Below are 15,859 nucleotides of genomic sequence, written 5' to 3'. Positions count from 1 at the left end.
TGCTGCTCTGATTATTTTGTCTCAATTACTGAGGGGGAGGGGAAAGGCTTACCTAGACGTGTTTATTATCAAATGCTTTGAAAGGGCTTAACTTTCTACAGAAGTTTTTATGCTGTTAGTAAATTCTGTCTGAAATAAATATTGAAATTCCTTCTATACTTTTTGGTAGTAGAGATTGAAAAATGGAGGAAAACTTGAAAGTATGCAACTTCAGACACCTCACTTACTTAAAAAAAAAAAAACACAAAACCAAAACCACCACCTTACCAAAAAGTCGTCCATTGTCTGCTGAATCCTGCCTGTCTCCTGTATAGCTCCCATAAAGATTCAAACTAAAGGACAGCAAGTAGGGTAAATACAAAATAAGCAGTCTTGGAGGTGGTGAGCGTCACCACTTACTTCATCAGTATGTCATATGGTCCCTTCATTGAGCTCTAACTCTAGAGGTGTTCCTTAGAGAAGGTATTTTAATTTGCCATGCTAACCTATGAAAATCTAGCCTTTTAAGGCCAAGAAGGTAACTTTTCACAGTTTGTCTTGTCCAGATTATTATTTAGTTTAATTTAGAAAGGTACTTATCTTTTTGGAATAGAATATGATTTTGTGCGGCCTTACATCTGAAATATCTTTTCTTCTCATGCTTTAGGTAAACGAATTGTTTATTAATGATTATGAAGTTTTCAAAGTCGAGTTGCCTAGTACGGACGAAAGAAGCATGTTTTTTGAGGATTTAGTTGTAAATCAAGTTGCTAAACCTCCATCAAAAAACAAAGCAGGTGAGGATATTTTACATATAAAACTTTGCTAACTGTAAGTTAATAGCTATACAGTATTTGCTTTGGTGGAAATTTGGTGAAAATCAATACCTTTTCATGTGCTTGTATTTGAGCACCATAAATTGACTAAAATTTTCTGATTAATTTAAGCTCGGCGGCCATTGGAAGTACTGCCTATAGCACCGCCACCTAAACCTCTACAGCTGACAGAGGAAGAAATAAGACGGCTGGAGGAGCAAGAGGAGGATACGTTGCGTGAACTTCGGATTTTCTTAAGGGGTGTGGCTGATAAACTTGTTGCTGACAGACGTTTCAGAGCATTTACAAAGCCTGTTGACCCAGAGGAGGTAAATTAGTGTTGATCTGCAATACTATTTTATCTGCGTGTATTCGTAATTTCTCTGTGTGTGTATTTCTCAGTGTTTGTGTGCTCTTTATCCTCTTTTAAAAAGGAAGGTTTATCTTTGGTTTTGGGACCATACTATTCTGATTTTTCAAGAAGCAGGAAGTGAGTTTTGCTTTTACTTTTGCTGACTCCTTAAGGCTCTCAAATGTCTAATTTGAGTATTCACTGAAAACTTTCTAAAATGTCTTTGGAACTTCAGAATATTTCAGTTGGAAAGGACCTACAATGATCATCTAGTCCAACTGCCAGTTAGACCAAATACCAACACAGTTTGCTCATGAAGAGGTTTTGATATGTAGGCATGTTACAGCACTAATTATAAACAGTATCTGTAGGACTGTTCTAATAAAGCCTAAAGCTCTTTAATTGACTGTCAATAGTTTCTGTGAGAACAGGAGTAGAAGCAGCAGTTTTTTAAATAAATTTAAAGATTCTATTCTCTGCTTCATCTGGGGCTCTTCAGTATAAGATCAACCATAAGGACTGTGTGGTTTCTTCGTCCTCCCATGCACTTCTTATGTCTCTTTTTCTCATTTAATTTATTGAATAAGTCTAAGCCAGGGGCATATACTTCAAAGTGAGCTGAGGTTTTAGTAAAGCTTTGCATTTCAGCAAAGTCCTGTTCCCCTAAGCATCCACTGAGTTGTCTTTACTTTCAGTTTCTGAGATGTGAATAATCTAAACAAACATAGATGTCCTCATCTAATCTAGTAATTAGGCTCCTTTTATGGTCTGAGTAAAGCAATCAGCACCTCTGGGTCCAGTTATCTCATTCTAAAGTAGATGCCCAGGACATATATTTTAAAGGTGCAATTCCTGCAGCCTTTTTCTTGCTGCCAACAGCAAAGAGAATCTCCGGTGACTTTACCCAGAAAGGTTTCTTTGCTGTGATGTTCTGAAGCAAGTGAAATGAATCCCACTCTGGGTGTCTGTTCCCTTCTGTGCCCCACAGATGCTTCAGACGTCCCTGCTTCTTTTTTTCCCTCTCCTGGTCTGTCTCCTCAAAGCCAGTTGAAATAGTCCTTCTATTTTGAAGAAACTAACTGGTTAATTTTTGCATCTTTGGATGTGTCATAAATATTTGGAGTTTTTAAGAAGTCCTTTTGACTTTATTAAAATAATTAATTTTGGTAGATACTGTGCTAAATCTCTGAGCACATACATTTCGTTTGTAGGTACCCGATTATGAGACAGTTGTTAAACGCCCCATGGAGCTTTCGACAGTTGTCACCAAGATTGACTTGCACCAGTACCTAACTGCAAGAGATTTTCTGCAAGACATCAATCTAATCTGTACCAATGCTTTAGAGTACAACTCAGCTAAAGATCCTGGAGGTGAGGATATGTTTTTATCCCTAATTTGGAAAAATTTAAAATGTAATAATTGATTAATGTTGTCTGTGGACAGTAGACTTGGGATTAGATCGTTTTAAACATCCACAGAGAGTATTTCTTGCCAAGCTGTGAATGTTGTAGCTTAAACTACTTGGGCATGAAATTGCAATAGAAGTGTTGATCAGTAACTAGTACTTTTGCTTTAATAATTAACTTTTATGTTGTTATGCTGAAAATATACACTGAGATAACCTTTCAGAACCTACCTCTGAAAAGAGCAGAATCTTTCTAAGTAATCAAAATAAAATATTTCATTGGCTGGTAGAAAATACTCAGTTTTGACTATAAAATTTCAGGTCGTCTCATTAGGCACAGAGCTTGTACTTTGAGAGATACTGCATATAGCATAGTGAAGGAAGGATTGGATGAAGATTTTGAGCAACGCTGCGAAGAAATTAAAGAATCTCGTAAGAAAAGAGGTATGTGTTTTCACGCTAAGGATTTTAAGACTTGTCAATGAACAATGCAAGACACAATTCTTTGCTCTCTGTTCTTTATTGCAAGGTTGTGGCTCTTCAAAGCATGCTCCATCTTCCTACCATGTAATGCCAAAGCAGAACTCTGTTCCTGGGTGTAAGAAAACAGACCCAAAGTGTAATGAAAAAATGAAGATGCCAGCAGAACCTGTGGATTCCAGCACACCCCGCTCTAACGGCAAGTTGCATTTTATTCAGACTTTCTTAGAGAAGATGCTAAAGTCAATGATACCTTCTCTGTTCTTGTGACATAACGGGTTTCTGTGATGCCTCATTCTCATGCCAGAGGCATTACATTTTTTTAATTTGCTTCAAAATGTGAGATCTATCCAGAGGTCCTCCATTCACTATGGTTATGAAGCTCAAGTACAGTGGTTGGTTTACATTGTAAGACACTGGCCTTGATGGCCCAACTGACATTTAAAGGCTCCTAAATTGCTCCCTCTTGAAGTCAAAAATGTTGTATATGGCAGTTTCTAAAACTAGTTTTTAGTTATGTGAAACAGTATTTTTCCCTTCCCTGCCTTCAGATGCTAAAATCCACATCACCTTGTCGTGGGTTAAGCCCAGCCAGCAACAAGACACCACGCAGCCACTCACTCACTCCTTCCCCCCGGTGGGATGGGTGGGAGAAAATACAAAGAAAAGCTTGTGGATCGAGACAAGGACAGGGAGGGATCATGCACCACTTACGGTCATGGACAAAACAGACTTGGCTTGGGGGAGGGGGGAATCAATTTAATTTACTACCAATCAAATCGAAACAAGGATAAGGAGAAGTAAACTCCAAATCTTAAAACCACCTTTGCCCCGCCCCTCACTTCTTCCCGGGTTCAACTCCACTCTCAGTTTTCTCTGCCTTCTCCTTTTAGCGGCACAGGTGTATTGGGTTTGTGTGGCAAGGTTTTGGTAGCAGGGGGCTACAGTGGTGGCTTCTGTGAGAAGCTGCTAGAAGCTTCCCCTATGTCTGACATAGCCAATTCCAGCCGGCTCCAAGACAGACCTGCTGCTGGCCAAGGCCAAGTCCATCAGTGACGGTGGTAGCGCCTCTGGGAGAACAGATTTAAGAAGGGAAAAAACCCAGTTGCAGTGGGTGCAGAAACTGCAGCCAGAGAGGGGGATGAGAACATGTAAGAGAAACAACCCTGCAGGCACCAAGGTCAGTGCAGAAGGAGGGGGAGGAGGTGCTCCAGGCGCCGGAGCAGAGATTCCCCTGCAGTCTGTGGGAGGGACCCACATTGGAGAAGTTCGTGGAGGACTGTCTCCTGTGGGAGGGATGCCATGCTGGAGCAGGGGAAGAGTGTGATGAGTCCTGCCCCTGAGGAGGATGAAGGGGCAGAGACAATGTCTGATGAACTGACTGTAATCCCATTCCCCATCCCCCTGCACCGCTGGCAGGGGTAGGTAGAGAATCTGGGAGTGAAGTTGTGCCCAGGAAGAAGGGAGGGGTGGAGGGAAGGTGTTTTGAGATTTGGTTTTATTTCTCATTACCCTACTCTGGTTGATTGGCAAGAAATTAAGTTAATTTTCCCCAAGCTGAGTCTGTTTTGCCCATGACGGTAATTGGTTGAGTGATCTCTCCTGTCCTTATCTTGACCCATGAGCCCTTTGTTATATTTTCTCTCCCCTGTCCAGCTGAGGCGGGGCATGATAGAGTGGCTTTGGTGGGCACCTGGAATCCAGCCAGGGTCAACCCATCACAGCAGGGGGATAAGGAATTGGGGTAAGGGTCAGTTCATCACACCTTGTCTCTGCCGCTCCTTCCTCCTCAGGAGGAGGACTCCTCACTTCCCCTGCTCCAGCGTGGGGTCCCTCCCATGGGAGACAGTTCTCCATTAACTTCTCCAACATGAGTCCTTCCAATGGGCTGCAGTTCTTCATGAGCTGCTCCAGCGTGGGTTCTTCCCACAGGCTGCAGTCCTTCAGGACCAGGCTACTCCAGCGTGGTCTTTCCCATGGAGTCACAGCCATCTTTGGGGGCATCCCCCTGCTCCAGCATGGGGTCCTCCCCGGGCTGCAGGTGGAGATCTGCTCCACTGTGGACCTCCGTGGGCTGCAGGGGGACAGCCTGCCTCACCAGGGTCTTCCCCACAGGCTGCAGGGGAATCTCTGCTCCAGTGCCTGGAGCACCTCCTCCCCCTCCTTCTGCACTGACCTGGGGGTCTGCATAGGTGTTCCTCTCACATTCTAATCTCCTCGCCTGCTCCAGGTTCCCCTTCTTAAATCTGTTCTCCCAGAGGCGCTACCACCGTCACTAATGGGCTCGGCCTTGGCCAGAGGCAGGTCTGTCTTGGAGCCAGGGAAGCTTCTAGCAGCTTCTCACAGGAGCCACCCCTGTAGTCCCTCACCCATTACCAAAACCCCGCCACACAAACCCAATACACACCTCTTACTGTGATTTCCAATTAAAGGGAGAAAGGGGAAGAAAATAAGGGAGCAATAATAACAGATATGTAAAGGAAAAATCATTATTTCCTCACTTTTCCTGTGAAAAGGACATGAAGGAACAAAGGGACTTAGGTCTCGTTCAGTTAAAATGTATGATGTGGTGTGACGTTTCCCTTTGATGTGCCAGTGACTTTACCCTTATGCTTTGTGTAGTACTCCGTGAATACAAAGAATGTTGGGGTTTTCTGGAAGGCAAAAATGCTAAGTTTGTTTTAAACAAGGTTAACTGAATCAGAAAGCATATGAGGTGTAAGTCTTTATGGACAGTTTTTTCTCCAACAAATATTCGCTTAAAATTGTCTCTTTAACTCTGCCCAACATGTGTTTAGCTATTGAAGTTTACAGCTTTATAACAGATTTGAAGAAGGGCTCATCTCCAAATGCTTTTCTATTGTTCATCTATATTAGTTCATGTAATAAGACAGTAAGCAACTTCACCTAATAACCTTGCTTTGCAGTAATACTTGCTATCTAAAGTAAGAATTTTCTGCTCATAAAATCTCAAAACTGATGGTTTTGTGAATGAAATTCTGTAGCTGGCTTTTTAAAATCTAATAGCAAATTGACCTCATTAACTTGCAGCTCCCTTCTAGACATATGTAGAGAGACAGTGAGCTGCTTTGATCATTTTCCTTTAAGTCAAGCAAGATGAGGATGCTGGATTTTGAATGAAGAACTGTTTTGGTAATGTTTCGGATTATTTTTTCTGATATCTCTTTGTAGATATGTCAAAAAGAAAACGCAAAAAGAACAAAGGGTCTTCAAGTACCACAACAAAGAGGAGGAATTTTCAGTTCAATAAAGAGAATAAAGTTCCAGAAGACCAAAATGAAGTAGAGAGTGATGAAGGGTCTCAAGAAAAACATGTTACCAACATGGATCACACTGAAGTTGAGCCCTCACAGGATTCTCTTATGGAAGAAAATGAAAACATACTTCAAGAACGACAGAAAAATGGGAATGAAAATAAATCTGGGACAGAAAATGAAAGAGGGAGAGTTATCCTTGTGGCTAAATCTGCTTCTGGAAAGAAGAGTGTCATGCTTCCTGAACATTCAGACCTCAGAAAGGAAAGTGACATGTTGGATTGCCAAATGCTAGAAAGTTCTGAAGATGGAGATTCAAATGGTAAGTGAAAGGTCAAACAGGTCATGTAGCTTCTTTTTCTTCCAGAGGGGGATTACACTATTTATTAGGTTTTACCCTTCTTTAATTCTGTTCTGTTAGTTCTGGTGTATCTCTCTAAAATCAGCACACAGCGTGCATAATGATGCTGCCCCTGTAGTTATGGTAGCCAAACTCATGTTTTTCTGCAGCTGCTGGTTTTTTGATTCTGGTTTGTTTTTGAAATGGTACCTAACTGAAAAACAGTCATTGACTTTTATTGTGCGAGTATCTTCCCAATAATGAGCAGTGTGAGTTAAAAAGCTGTGCTTCAAGCAGCGTGGACCCAGAGTCACATGTGGAATAGAAGACTTATTGTTTGCAATGTAAGATGTGTTTCCTAATCTAAATTACTCTGGTGTTTTACTGTGCAATGTCGTAATGACAACGTGACAATATATTTTTCCTGGTTTTCCCTGCCTTTTCCTCTAGCGCTTTTTTTTGTCTTGAGTTTCTAATTTTTAGGGAGCAGTGACTTTTGCCAGCAAGAAAGTAAAAGTCAAACATTTCTCAGTGAAAAAATTGTAACAGTTCTGTTTCTGTCATTGCAGAGAGAGACTGTATTTCAGGTACGGGATACTTCACTGATACTGTATTTGAGATAAACAGAAATCCTGACTTAAGAAATTTGTGTCATTCCAGATTCATGGGCACGCTGTATGACTGATGCGAGATATTCTTGGTTAGAAGAGAAACAGGAGATATGTGTTGAGAAAGCAGCGGAAATTCTTCCACAGGCACTGATTGTGGATTTCTATGAGCTGAAAGTAAGTCTAATTTCAGTTTTGTTAACTCTGAAGTAGGATGTTTTCTTGCTACGTGTGCAGTTGTAAATTAAGTCAGTTGTTAACCAATGCCAATTAAAACAATTTATGGGAAGGATATATAGCTTGTGAAATAATTCAGCTTGTAATGGACTATGACTGCTATGTTTCCACACCTGGTGTAGACTCTTCTTGCTTTTGGTGAACTAAACTTTAGGAGACTGTGTTCTCTTCCTAATTTTTAATTTAAAAGGGCTTGTTGAATTTTAAAATAGCCCATTGACAGCCTGCTAGTACTGTTGGTTATTAATATCTTAACAGTTTTTATGATGGATTTGGGGGTTTGTTTTGATTTGCTTTTTGCATGTTTTCATTTATTAGGAACCTGAAAAGGACCTTTATTTCTAACAGTGATGACTTTAAACCTGAAGTTAGCAGGTTGACATAAAGCTCATCATGCATAAAATACTAATACCTACTTTTCTGAAATTCTTTCAAAATCCAATGTTAGAATTCTGCATTCATACAGTTACAGTGTTATAAGGGTTTTCCAGTCCCTTGTAGGAGAGAAGTTGCTATCCTAGGCTACCGTTGAGGAAAGGGTTAGAAATGGGCCTAGCTGCAGCGAGTGAAAGAGGTTCTTTTGCATTCATTGGAGAGGGTAGAACAAGGACCTGATCTTCAGGGAATATTGCAGTGAGGAAAATTAGGAAAATTGCTAGGTTGGAGTCCCGGAAGTTGGCCAATGCAGATGAGGGCTGATGTTTACCCGCCATGATGAGAAAGGGAGTATTACATGGATGTTTCCCCTGTGTGGGGAGAATGTGACCAGATAGGGATCCCCTTTGGTGAAGGGGCTTGTTAACAGAATTTCTGTCACGTTTTTAAGCTGTGACCTAATTTGTAGAGGTGAAACTAACTTTTTAAAGCTGGCTTCCTAAAGAAGCAGATTTCAGGGGGTTTTGTTGTTCATGTCTGCCTGTGTATGTAGAGAAGCCATGTAGGTTTTTCATAGAGTCAGGGTGCTAATAGCATGTGCTCCAAAGTTACTGCCTACTGGAGAAGTGGTACAGTAGAGCCTTTATATAAGCTGAAACATATATATGAGGAGAGCCATGGTCATGAAACGTGTCTCTTAGAAAACTTGTTTTGCTAACATGGGTGCCACTGGAACTAGCTGCTCGTACCAGAGAGCCTCTTTGGAACTCACCTGCAGTGAATAAGCCAGGCGAACCTCCAAAATGTAGCTGCTTGGTTTTGTTTGGGGTTTTTTTCTTTGTTTGTTTATTTGCTTGGTAATATGCGTAGAACTTTATGAACATACAGAAGAGCATGCAGTCACCTATGTGGCAGCGATTAGAAATAGTTTCACGCAGGATGTTGACCATACACCTCTGTCACATCCTACCTTTTCTGTTTGCAGCAGCTGAAAGCACGCTGCCTAGTTTTTGTGCGTCTTATCTGCCTATTATATAGAATGAAGTTGAGGGGAATACTCAAATTTTCTGTTAGCTGATCTGAGGGAGGTGGATTTTGATGACGGGCAGTTGTGAGGCAGTAATATTTTCATTCGGTATGGCTGCCTCTTCAGCTACATCTTCACAGCCTCACACAACACACAGATACTGAACGGCTGCAGCAGTGGAAGAATGTGCTGTCACTGTTGCTTTTCCAGAGATGATCACATTCACATCTTTGGTAACAGAAATGACTGTGTGAGAGTTTGGTAATCTGCTACAGGCAGAGTCACTCTGCTAGTTTATCCACTCTTCAGTTTAAAGGTAGGAGCTAACTGATCTAACTTTGCTTCCTGATCTGGTTCAGACACTTGAGCAGTGTGTTCTGCCAGCTGAGTTGTAGGCACGGTGCACATTCAGCTAACGGGTAACAGTGAGCACCTAAAGATGCTTCCGTTTGCAGCTGGCACAGCTGTATGTAGAAGACCTGTAGCCTGGCTTCCAAAGATCCATTTTACGGTGCCCTGTGATGCAGCAACAGCTTCCTGTAATGAAATGCAACAGTGGCTTTGCTGTGGCAGCCACTTTACAACAAAGTGGATTGTGTCATTCCCTGCTGTTCTGGAAGCAGTTGATTCGCAGTTATGATCGTTGTGATAGATTGATTAGTAATAAAATATTGTCTGAAATTTAAGCCTTCCTTTTCTCTGAAGTATGAAAAACTAACTCATTTTCTCCAGTTAAATCTTGTGAGATATTTAATCTGTTCTCTGAAGTGTCACTTACATTTTATTTAACTATATAAGTAGGATGTCACTTGTGTTGTATTGTTACTGTTTAGCTTCTGAAAACATAAAGAGCCTATGCAAAGGATCTTGCGTTATTCTAAACTTGTACTTTTCTATTTTTTTCTTCAGCAACTGTTGCAATTAGTCACTGCGCTAACTAAGAACTTAAGTGTATTTCACCTGGAAAAACTATATGCCCTTCTTAGTCAGTGCATTTACCAACATCGGGAAGATGCCGACAAAACTGAATTAGTGCAGGTAAATTTTTTTGTCTAGTAGCACTTTCTATCACTGGTATGCATGTGTGTGCTATGCATATGTATGTGTGCTCTCATTTAGCATGACTCTTTACTGCTTAGTTGCCTGTGTTATGAGACTTTTTCATTTCAGTCTGGAAGACATTTATCCATATTGCAAAACCGTTGTTGTATTTGGCATAATTGTTGGCAGTTTCAGCAGGAAGAGGCTTGAACTTGAAAACAATGGGTCCACCCCCCCCCCAGCCCTCTCCAAGTAGTTAACCTCAATCTGTCAACAGTCCTTCTCCAGAACCTTTCTAGGGGTGGGGGTCCATGAAAGGAGGGTGCTTTTCTCAGTCATTTCCTCTTTCTCCCCTTACAGGCAGTTGGACGTTTTAATACTTCGTATAGTAGTCATTCTGTTCTTGAAAAGAAATTAAGTATGAAACATAACAAGAGTTTCAAATTTTTCTCTAGTCTCACCATTATCTCTTTCTAACTAGCATGGCTCAAGCATCTTTTTTAATTTGACTTAAGGGGACATTTCTGCCTATGCTGGTTTAATGCTAATGAGTCAAATTCTGATCTCTTCCTGTAAGAGGATTTCTCAGCTGTCAGAACTCAGCAGAAATCTTCCAGAGGCACCCATGGTCCCAGTCAGGCATTCCCAGTATTGAGTCAATTTAGCTAGGTTGGATATTCAGTCTTCAGATTCAAGATCCTTGAATCCAGTTGTCTTTGAGTTGCTTGTGCCTGAGAATAAAAAAAAATTATTTATGCCTCCCAGTCTGCCTTAAAAAAAGAGGAAGCCTTTTCTCTTTGGCCCTGGTCATCTCGATCTCTTCTTCCACATCTGATAAAGAGTTAGAACAGACACTCCGTTCTGGTTGTGCAACAGTGAGGATTATTTGGATTCAGGGAGGCCATTCCTGAAAAATGGGCCCTTCTCTCATCCAGTATAATGACGTGTTTCAGCATGAGAAGGGATTTATTTATGTTATCTTGGAGCTTGTGAGCTTTTGTGACTTAACTTTTAATGCTTAAATTAAAAGGGACTTGATTTTTTTGTTTTCTACTTCTACCTTTAACGAAAAAATATCTCCTATTCAGATTGACTTTGCAAGCTGGTCAGGAGCTAGCTCTACTTCATGAAGAGATACATTTTAACAGTAGTTACTCCCATAGCAGAAAATAACATTTCCAGCTTTTAGTTGTGGCTTTTCAGGAACTGTCTCCTCTTTCTAACTGTTGAAACCACTGTTGGTACAGATCCATAGTCTCTTGATACAGATCCATACAGTCCCTCTAGCCTACTCTGTTTTGAATGCATAAATATGTGTTTGAAGCTGGTGGGTACAGAAAGACTTTGTGACAGTGGTAGCACATATATTTGCTAAATACTACTAACAATTGTATGTGTGTACAGATTCTTTATTCTTTTTATGAAGATATAAACAGGGTTCTTAAACTTTCATTCATGCTGACTGCTAGTTTGTCTTTTTTTTCTTATTAGGAAATGAAGAATGAAATTGCAACCTTCAGTTATATTCTGTGAAACTTGATTTCAGCATACTTGACTTCTACTCTGTTATGTTGTCTTTTTGTTGCATGTTGTTTTTTGAGCATAGTTCAATAGAGTTTACTTCTACATGTTTATTTATACATATATTAAACAAATATGTTCTAAAATATCTTAAAGCTAAAATAAGGTCCTTTAACTGCTTTGATATTTTTGTCCTCTCTATATATATTTTTATGTGACATACTGCTGTCATTGCCTTTGGAACACTGCAGATCTGAACATCTCCCAGATAATTTCAGTACCTCTCTTTGTCAAGTTTTTGATCATTTTCTTTTAAACTTTTATCATTGTTTTCCAGCTTGTGGGAATACATTTTTCTGAAGTAGTCTGTGGTGCTGTATAGTCCATTGTATATTACATAAAGGTTTTAAAACAAATCTCATTTTGGTATATGACAAGTAAACACTTTAGAAACCTCTTAATGCAGTTCAGAGGTAATGTTTTTTAAAGGACCTCAAGTGGTTTTCATAGAATTAACAACCTGAAGAAAGCATGTGGGAGAAACACTTGTTCCACAAACATAAGAACTTCTGCTATGGCATATTTTTGCCTGTCAAAAAACCTAACTTGAAACAAATTAAGATTTACAACTGTAACTTTCTAAGGTAAAATTTAATCTTGCTTGTAATAATGACAATCTTCTTGATACTGGAGAATAGCATTTTAACCTAAACTGTTAGTTGCAAGTTAGGTGGCTTGTAGCTGAATTAAATTGTAAATAGTTTTCTAGCTACCTGTAGAGAATTATATCTGTTTATTACATAAAAGTGAATATATTGTTGGTCAAAAACATATTTAAGTAAAAGGAAAGCAATACCCCATTTTGAAGACGTATGGCTCTTCAAACCAGCAGAGAAAATTTCTCTCAAATTGACAGAGTTATTTTTTTTTAAATTGATAGTAAGATAGGCAAAGTTTAATTTTATGAGAATAAATTTTTATATCAGTTGCGATAAAATACGTGGCACAATACGTTGCTGTTATGTCACCTTGCATACACAACATCTGGTGATACTGAATGCCTAACTGTGCAATCCCTCTGTGTGTGTTTTTGTTTCTTAGCCATGTTTTAGGTTTTCTTGTTTCTTTCTCGTGTGTTTGTCCAAACACTTGTGTACTATGCAGAATTTTTTTCTTCTATCTGTATTGTTTGGATGGGTATTAATAAAAAATGAATTGCCTGGGGGGGGGGGGTGTCTGCTCTATTTTAATCACAGATAACAACCTTACACTTAAAAACCAGCATGAGTCTTAAGACTGTAAAGTAAGAACTGTATGTGAGCAGCTTACCCCACTCTTGGTGTATTGGTTATACGGCAAAGGCAAGCACAGGAGGAAGAAAAACTATATTGAAGATTTATGTTTTAATGTAATGTATTACATTGGAAATGTAATAAAGGAATTAATGTCATTTTTCCTTAACTTGATCTCCACCTTGGCTGTTGTCACTGCTTTTTGATGGGGCTGTGGGGGCCGTTTGCTGATTGCGTTCCCCAAGATGACTGTTTGAAAAACTGGAGTGACAGGGTGGAAATGAGGAGCCAGAAACATTCCTGGGATCAAAATGTTTGCTCTTCAAAGCTTTGATCAAACTCCCTCCTGTCACTAGTCTCGACAGGATACTGTACCTATGCAATTTTTGTTTAATTATAATTGTGTAAATCGTGGTTTTCCATGACCAACGGTTAACTCCTAACTGTTCCCACAAGCCACACTTTTTCTTTCTCAGGAAAACAGTAATTTATTGTCTGAACCAAAATGGAAAACAGTGATAGTATGTAGAAATGCAGCATTTCTGAGGAGTGTGGAGCAGGAGTTAAAACTAAATATTGACTAAAATACCTACGTATGTACCGAAGGAAGAAGCCCCCTTTCTCCGAGTTCTGTAACTAAACGAAAAAAGAAGTGGGGGCGGAGGTGGTGTTGTGGGGTTTTTTTCCCTTCAGAGCCGTTACTTCTGTGCTCACTCGCCCCTGGTTTGGGGCTCTGGACCCTGCGGCAACGTCCTCTCTCGGCGACAGCTCTGGGCGCCTGAGGGAAACTCGGGGCTGCCGCTGCAGAAGAAGCCTTCGCGGGGTGCGAGACGACGCTGTCCGTAAAACCCGTCTGGGTGGGTGGCGGGAGGGTCCAGCGCCGAGCCGAAGTTTGTCGGCGAAGGAGCGGGCTGTGGGCGCCGCTGCCACACGGGAGCTGCCGGCCTGTCGCCCCCCCCGCCCCGTTCCTCCCCGCCGCGGCCGCTGCGCGCCGGCACCTCGCCTGGCCGAAGGGCGACGAGACGCCGGTGGCCCCCGGGCTGCGGCGCCGGGGCAGCCCCCCGCGGCCGGCCGCTGCCTCGGCGGGGCCGGGCCGGGCCGCCCTCCGGCGGGTGTCCGCCGCCTGACGGGCGGGGCGGCGGCGGAGCGGCTCCGCCCCCGCTCCCTGCCAGGGAGGCTGAGGCACCGGCCGCCGCTGCCCGGCCTCCCCGCGCACCCGCCCCGGGGCAGCGAGGCGCCGGGAGGATGCGAGTGGGCGCTGCGGGCGGCGGCGAGGCGAGGGCCCGGGCGGCCGGCGGCGTTGGGAGTTCCCGGCTCACCCGCCGCCCCCCCGCCCCAAAAGAAGTGCAGTAGTTTGTGAAACGCAAGATGGCGGCGCGGCCGTGAGCGAAGGCGGCAGGCGGGCAGGCAGGCAGGCGGGCGGCGCGGGCGCGGGCTGAGGGGGCGAGGCGGAGCGGCGCCGTCAGGTAGGGGCTCGCGTCTCCCGCCGCCTCTGGCGCGGGCGGAGAGGGGGCTCTCGGCGCCGGGAGGCGGGAGGGCGACCCCCCCCCCCCGGGAGGCGTGCCCCCCGCACGCCCCCGCTTCCCCCCGGGGAGCGGGCCGGGCGCTCTCCCGGCGGGGACGGGCCAGCGCCCAGCGCGCCCGCCGGCCCGCGCCTCCCCGGGGCAAGGGCGGCTCCTGGCCGGCGGCGGTGGGCGGGCGGGCCCAGGCGGGCCCGGCGGGGGTGGCCGCCCCGCTGCCGCCCGCGGGGTGGGCGCGGTGGGCCGGCCGCGCCCCGCCCGGCTTCCTATTGTCTGGCGGCGGCGGGCGAGCGGCCGGCGCGGTCCCAGCGGCCGGGGGGCATCGCCTGCCGGGGGCGGCGGGCTCCAGGCTGACTGGGGGAAGCCAGGGCGGGGGGCAGCCGGGGCGTAACTTCGAAGCGGACTGCTGCGTGCCCCCCCGGCTCGGCCCGGCCCGGCTCGGCCCGGCCCGGCCCGGCCCGGCGGGGGGTTAAACCCCTTCGAGTCCGAGGACCATCTCCTCTCCCCGGTCTTCCCTCCTCCGCCCAGTGCCAGCTGTGAAGCCGTGAGCCTGTGCGTGGCTTTTGCTCGCCGCAGGGCCGCGGAGGATTCGCCTGACTTCGTCAGTCGGAAAGGAGAGTCGAGAAGTTCAATCCCGGTGCGCCCGGAGGAGCTGGCGAGTTCCCGCCCGGTGTCACCGGGCTGCGCGCACCCGCGGCGGCGCTCGGGATGACGGACTGACAGACAGACTGACGGCAGCCAACGAGCCATGAAGTTCTGGCTCCAGAGTTGTCTCGCATCCCGTGGCGTTGCAGAGCGGGGGCGAGCGTGGAGGAGCAGTGCGGTGTATGTGCAGGCAAAGTTGGGGAAGATGTCTGGTTTACTCTTCTGGGGGTGTCTGGGTTTTGGGGTGCGTTCTGACCCTCGGCTCTCCCCTAGATCAGGATGTGCAGCACTGGAGATCAGCACCGACTTCAATAAACCATGTAATGGAGGCAGTTCTGGATCTCTGAAAGGGCTCAGAGTATCTGCAATAGTGAACGTTATCTGGTAAGTACCACTCGTGCTTTATTTATGAGCTGCTTGGACTTTCTGGTAGGTTAAACAGTTAACGGAAGGATGGAGAAGTTTACTTTGCACAAAGTGTCATGTAAAATAGCGAAGGCTGAGATGTCTCTTGGTCTGCCAGCTGGAATAGGTGCCACTTATTTTTAAAGCAGAGATGTACAGAGAGCATATTGGGCATGTCAAAGTGCATACAAACATTGTATAAATAAAAAGTGGATTTTGTCATGAACCTTGTTATGTGAAAACAAATTTTCCATTAAAGGTAGGAATGAAAGAGGAATTTTAAAAGCTGTGCTGTTGGTTTTGACCAGCAGTCCGCCTTTTGTTTGTTTTTGCTTAGAAGGATTTCGTGCAAAAAAAGAAAGCTTGTGAGTACTTACAGAAACCCTGTTTAAAACAACCTGCGTGATGCAAACTAGAGGACTGCCCTGAATTACTACCTCTTTAAGCGAGCACGCATCATTTAGAAAACCCTTTTGTTACTGTCTTTAGACATTGCCAGCAAGGCAGTCTATTTCACTTGTGTTGTTAAATGAATTCCCCT

The 15,859-nt window shown here is 44.0% G+C and overlaps 2 protein-coding genes across 10 annotated transcripts in view; both read left to right on the top strand.

Moving 5' to 3' along the window:
- ATAD2 (ATPase family AAA domain containing 2) overlaps positions 1 to 12,915 on the top strand; it is a 39,314-nt gene extending 26,399 nt beyond the window's left edge. For all 5 annotated transcript variants that reach the window (XM_075023905.1, XM_075023907.1, XM_075023908.1 and 2 more), the window contains 9 exons: positions 647 to 776; positions 927 to 1,123; positions 2,358 to 2,517; positions 2,874 to 2,996; positions 3,082 to 3,231; positions 6,225 to 6,629; positions 7,308 to 7,432; positions 9,804 to 9,932; positions 11,427 to 12,915. In XM_075023905.1, coding sequence (XP_074880006.1) covers positions 647 to 776; positions 927 to 1,123; positions 2,358 to 2,517; positions 2,874 to 2,996; positions 3,082 to 3,231; positions 6,225 to 6,629; positions 7,308 to 7,432; positions 9,804 to 9,932; positions 11,427 to 11,468 — 1,461 coding nt within the window. In that variant the 3' untranslated portion in view covers positions 11,469 to 12,915. The remainder of the gene's footprint in view (positions 1 to 646; positions 777 to 926; positions 1,124 to 2,357; positions 2,518 to 2,873; positions 2,997 to 3,081; positions 3,232 to 6,224; positions 6,630 to 7,307; positions 7,433 to 9,803; positions 9,933 to 11,426) is intronic.
- Positions 12,916 to 13,890: 975 nt separating this feature from the next.
- ZHX1 (zinc fingers and homeoboxes 1) overlaps positions 13,891 to 15,859 on the top strand; it is a 28,409-nt gene continuing 26,440 nt past the window's right edge. For 2 of the 5 annotated variants that reach the window (XM_075023899.1, XM_075023895.1), the window contains exons 1-2: positions 13,891 to 14,214; positions 15,187 to 15,297. The gene's annotated coding sequence lies outside the window, so the exon portion shown is untranslated. Of the gene's footprint in view, positions 14,215 to 14,796; positions 15,094 to 15,186; positions 15,298 to 15,859 lie in introns of those variants that run through there. The other 3 variants (XM_075023898.1, XM_075023896.1, XM_075023897.1) reach the window with 3 other exon arrangements.

This window comes from Buteo buteo, chromosome 3 (assembly GCF_964188355.1).
Source record: "Buteo buteo chromosome 3, bButBut1.hap1.1, whole genome shotgun sequence".
Taxonomy (NCBI): Eukaryota; Metazoa; Chordata; class Aves; order Accipitriformes; family Accipitridae; genus Buteo; species Buteo buteo.
The sequence above is the reverse complement of the archived record's forward strand: the minus strand, read 5'-3'. Positions and strand labels throughout refer to the sequence as shown.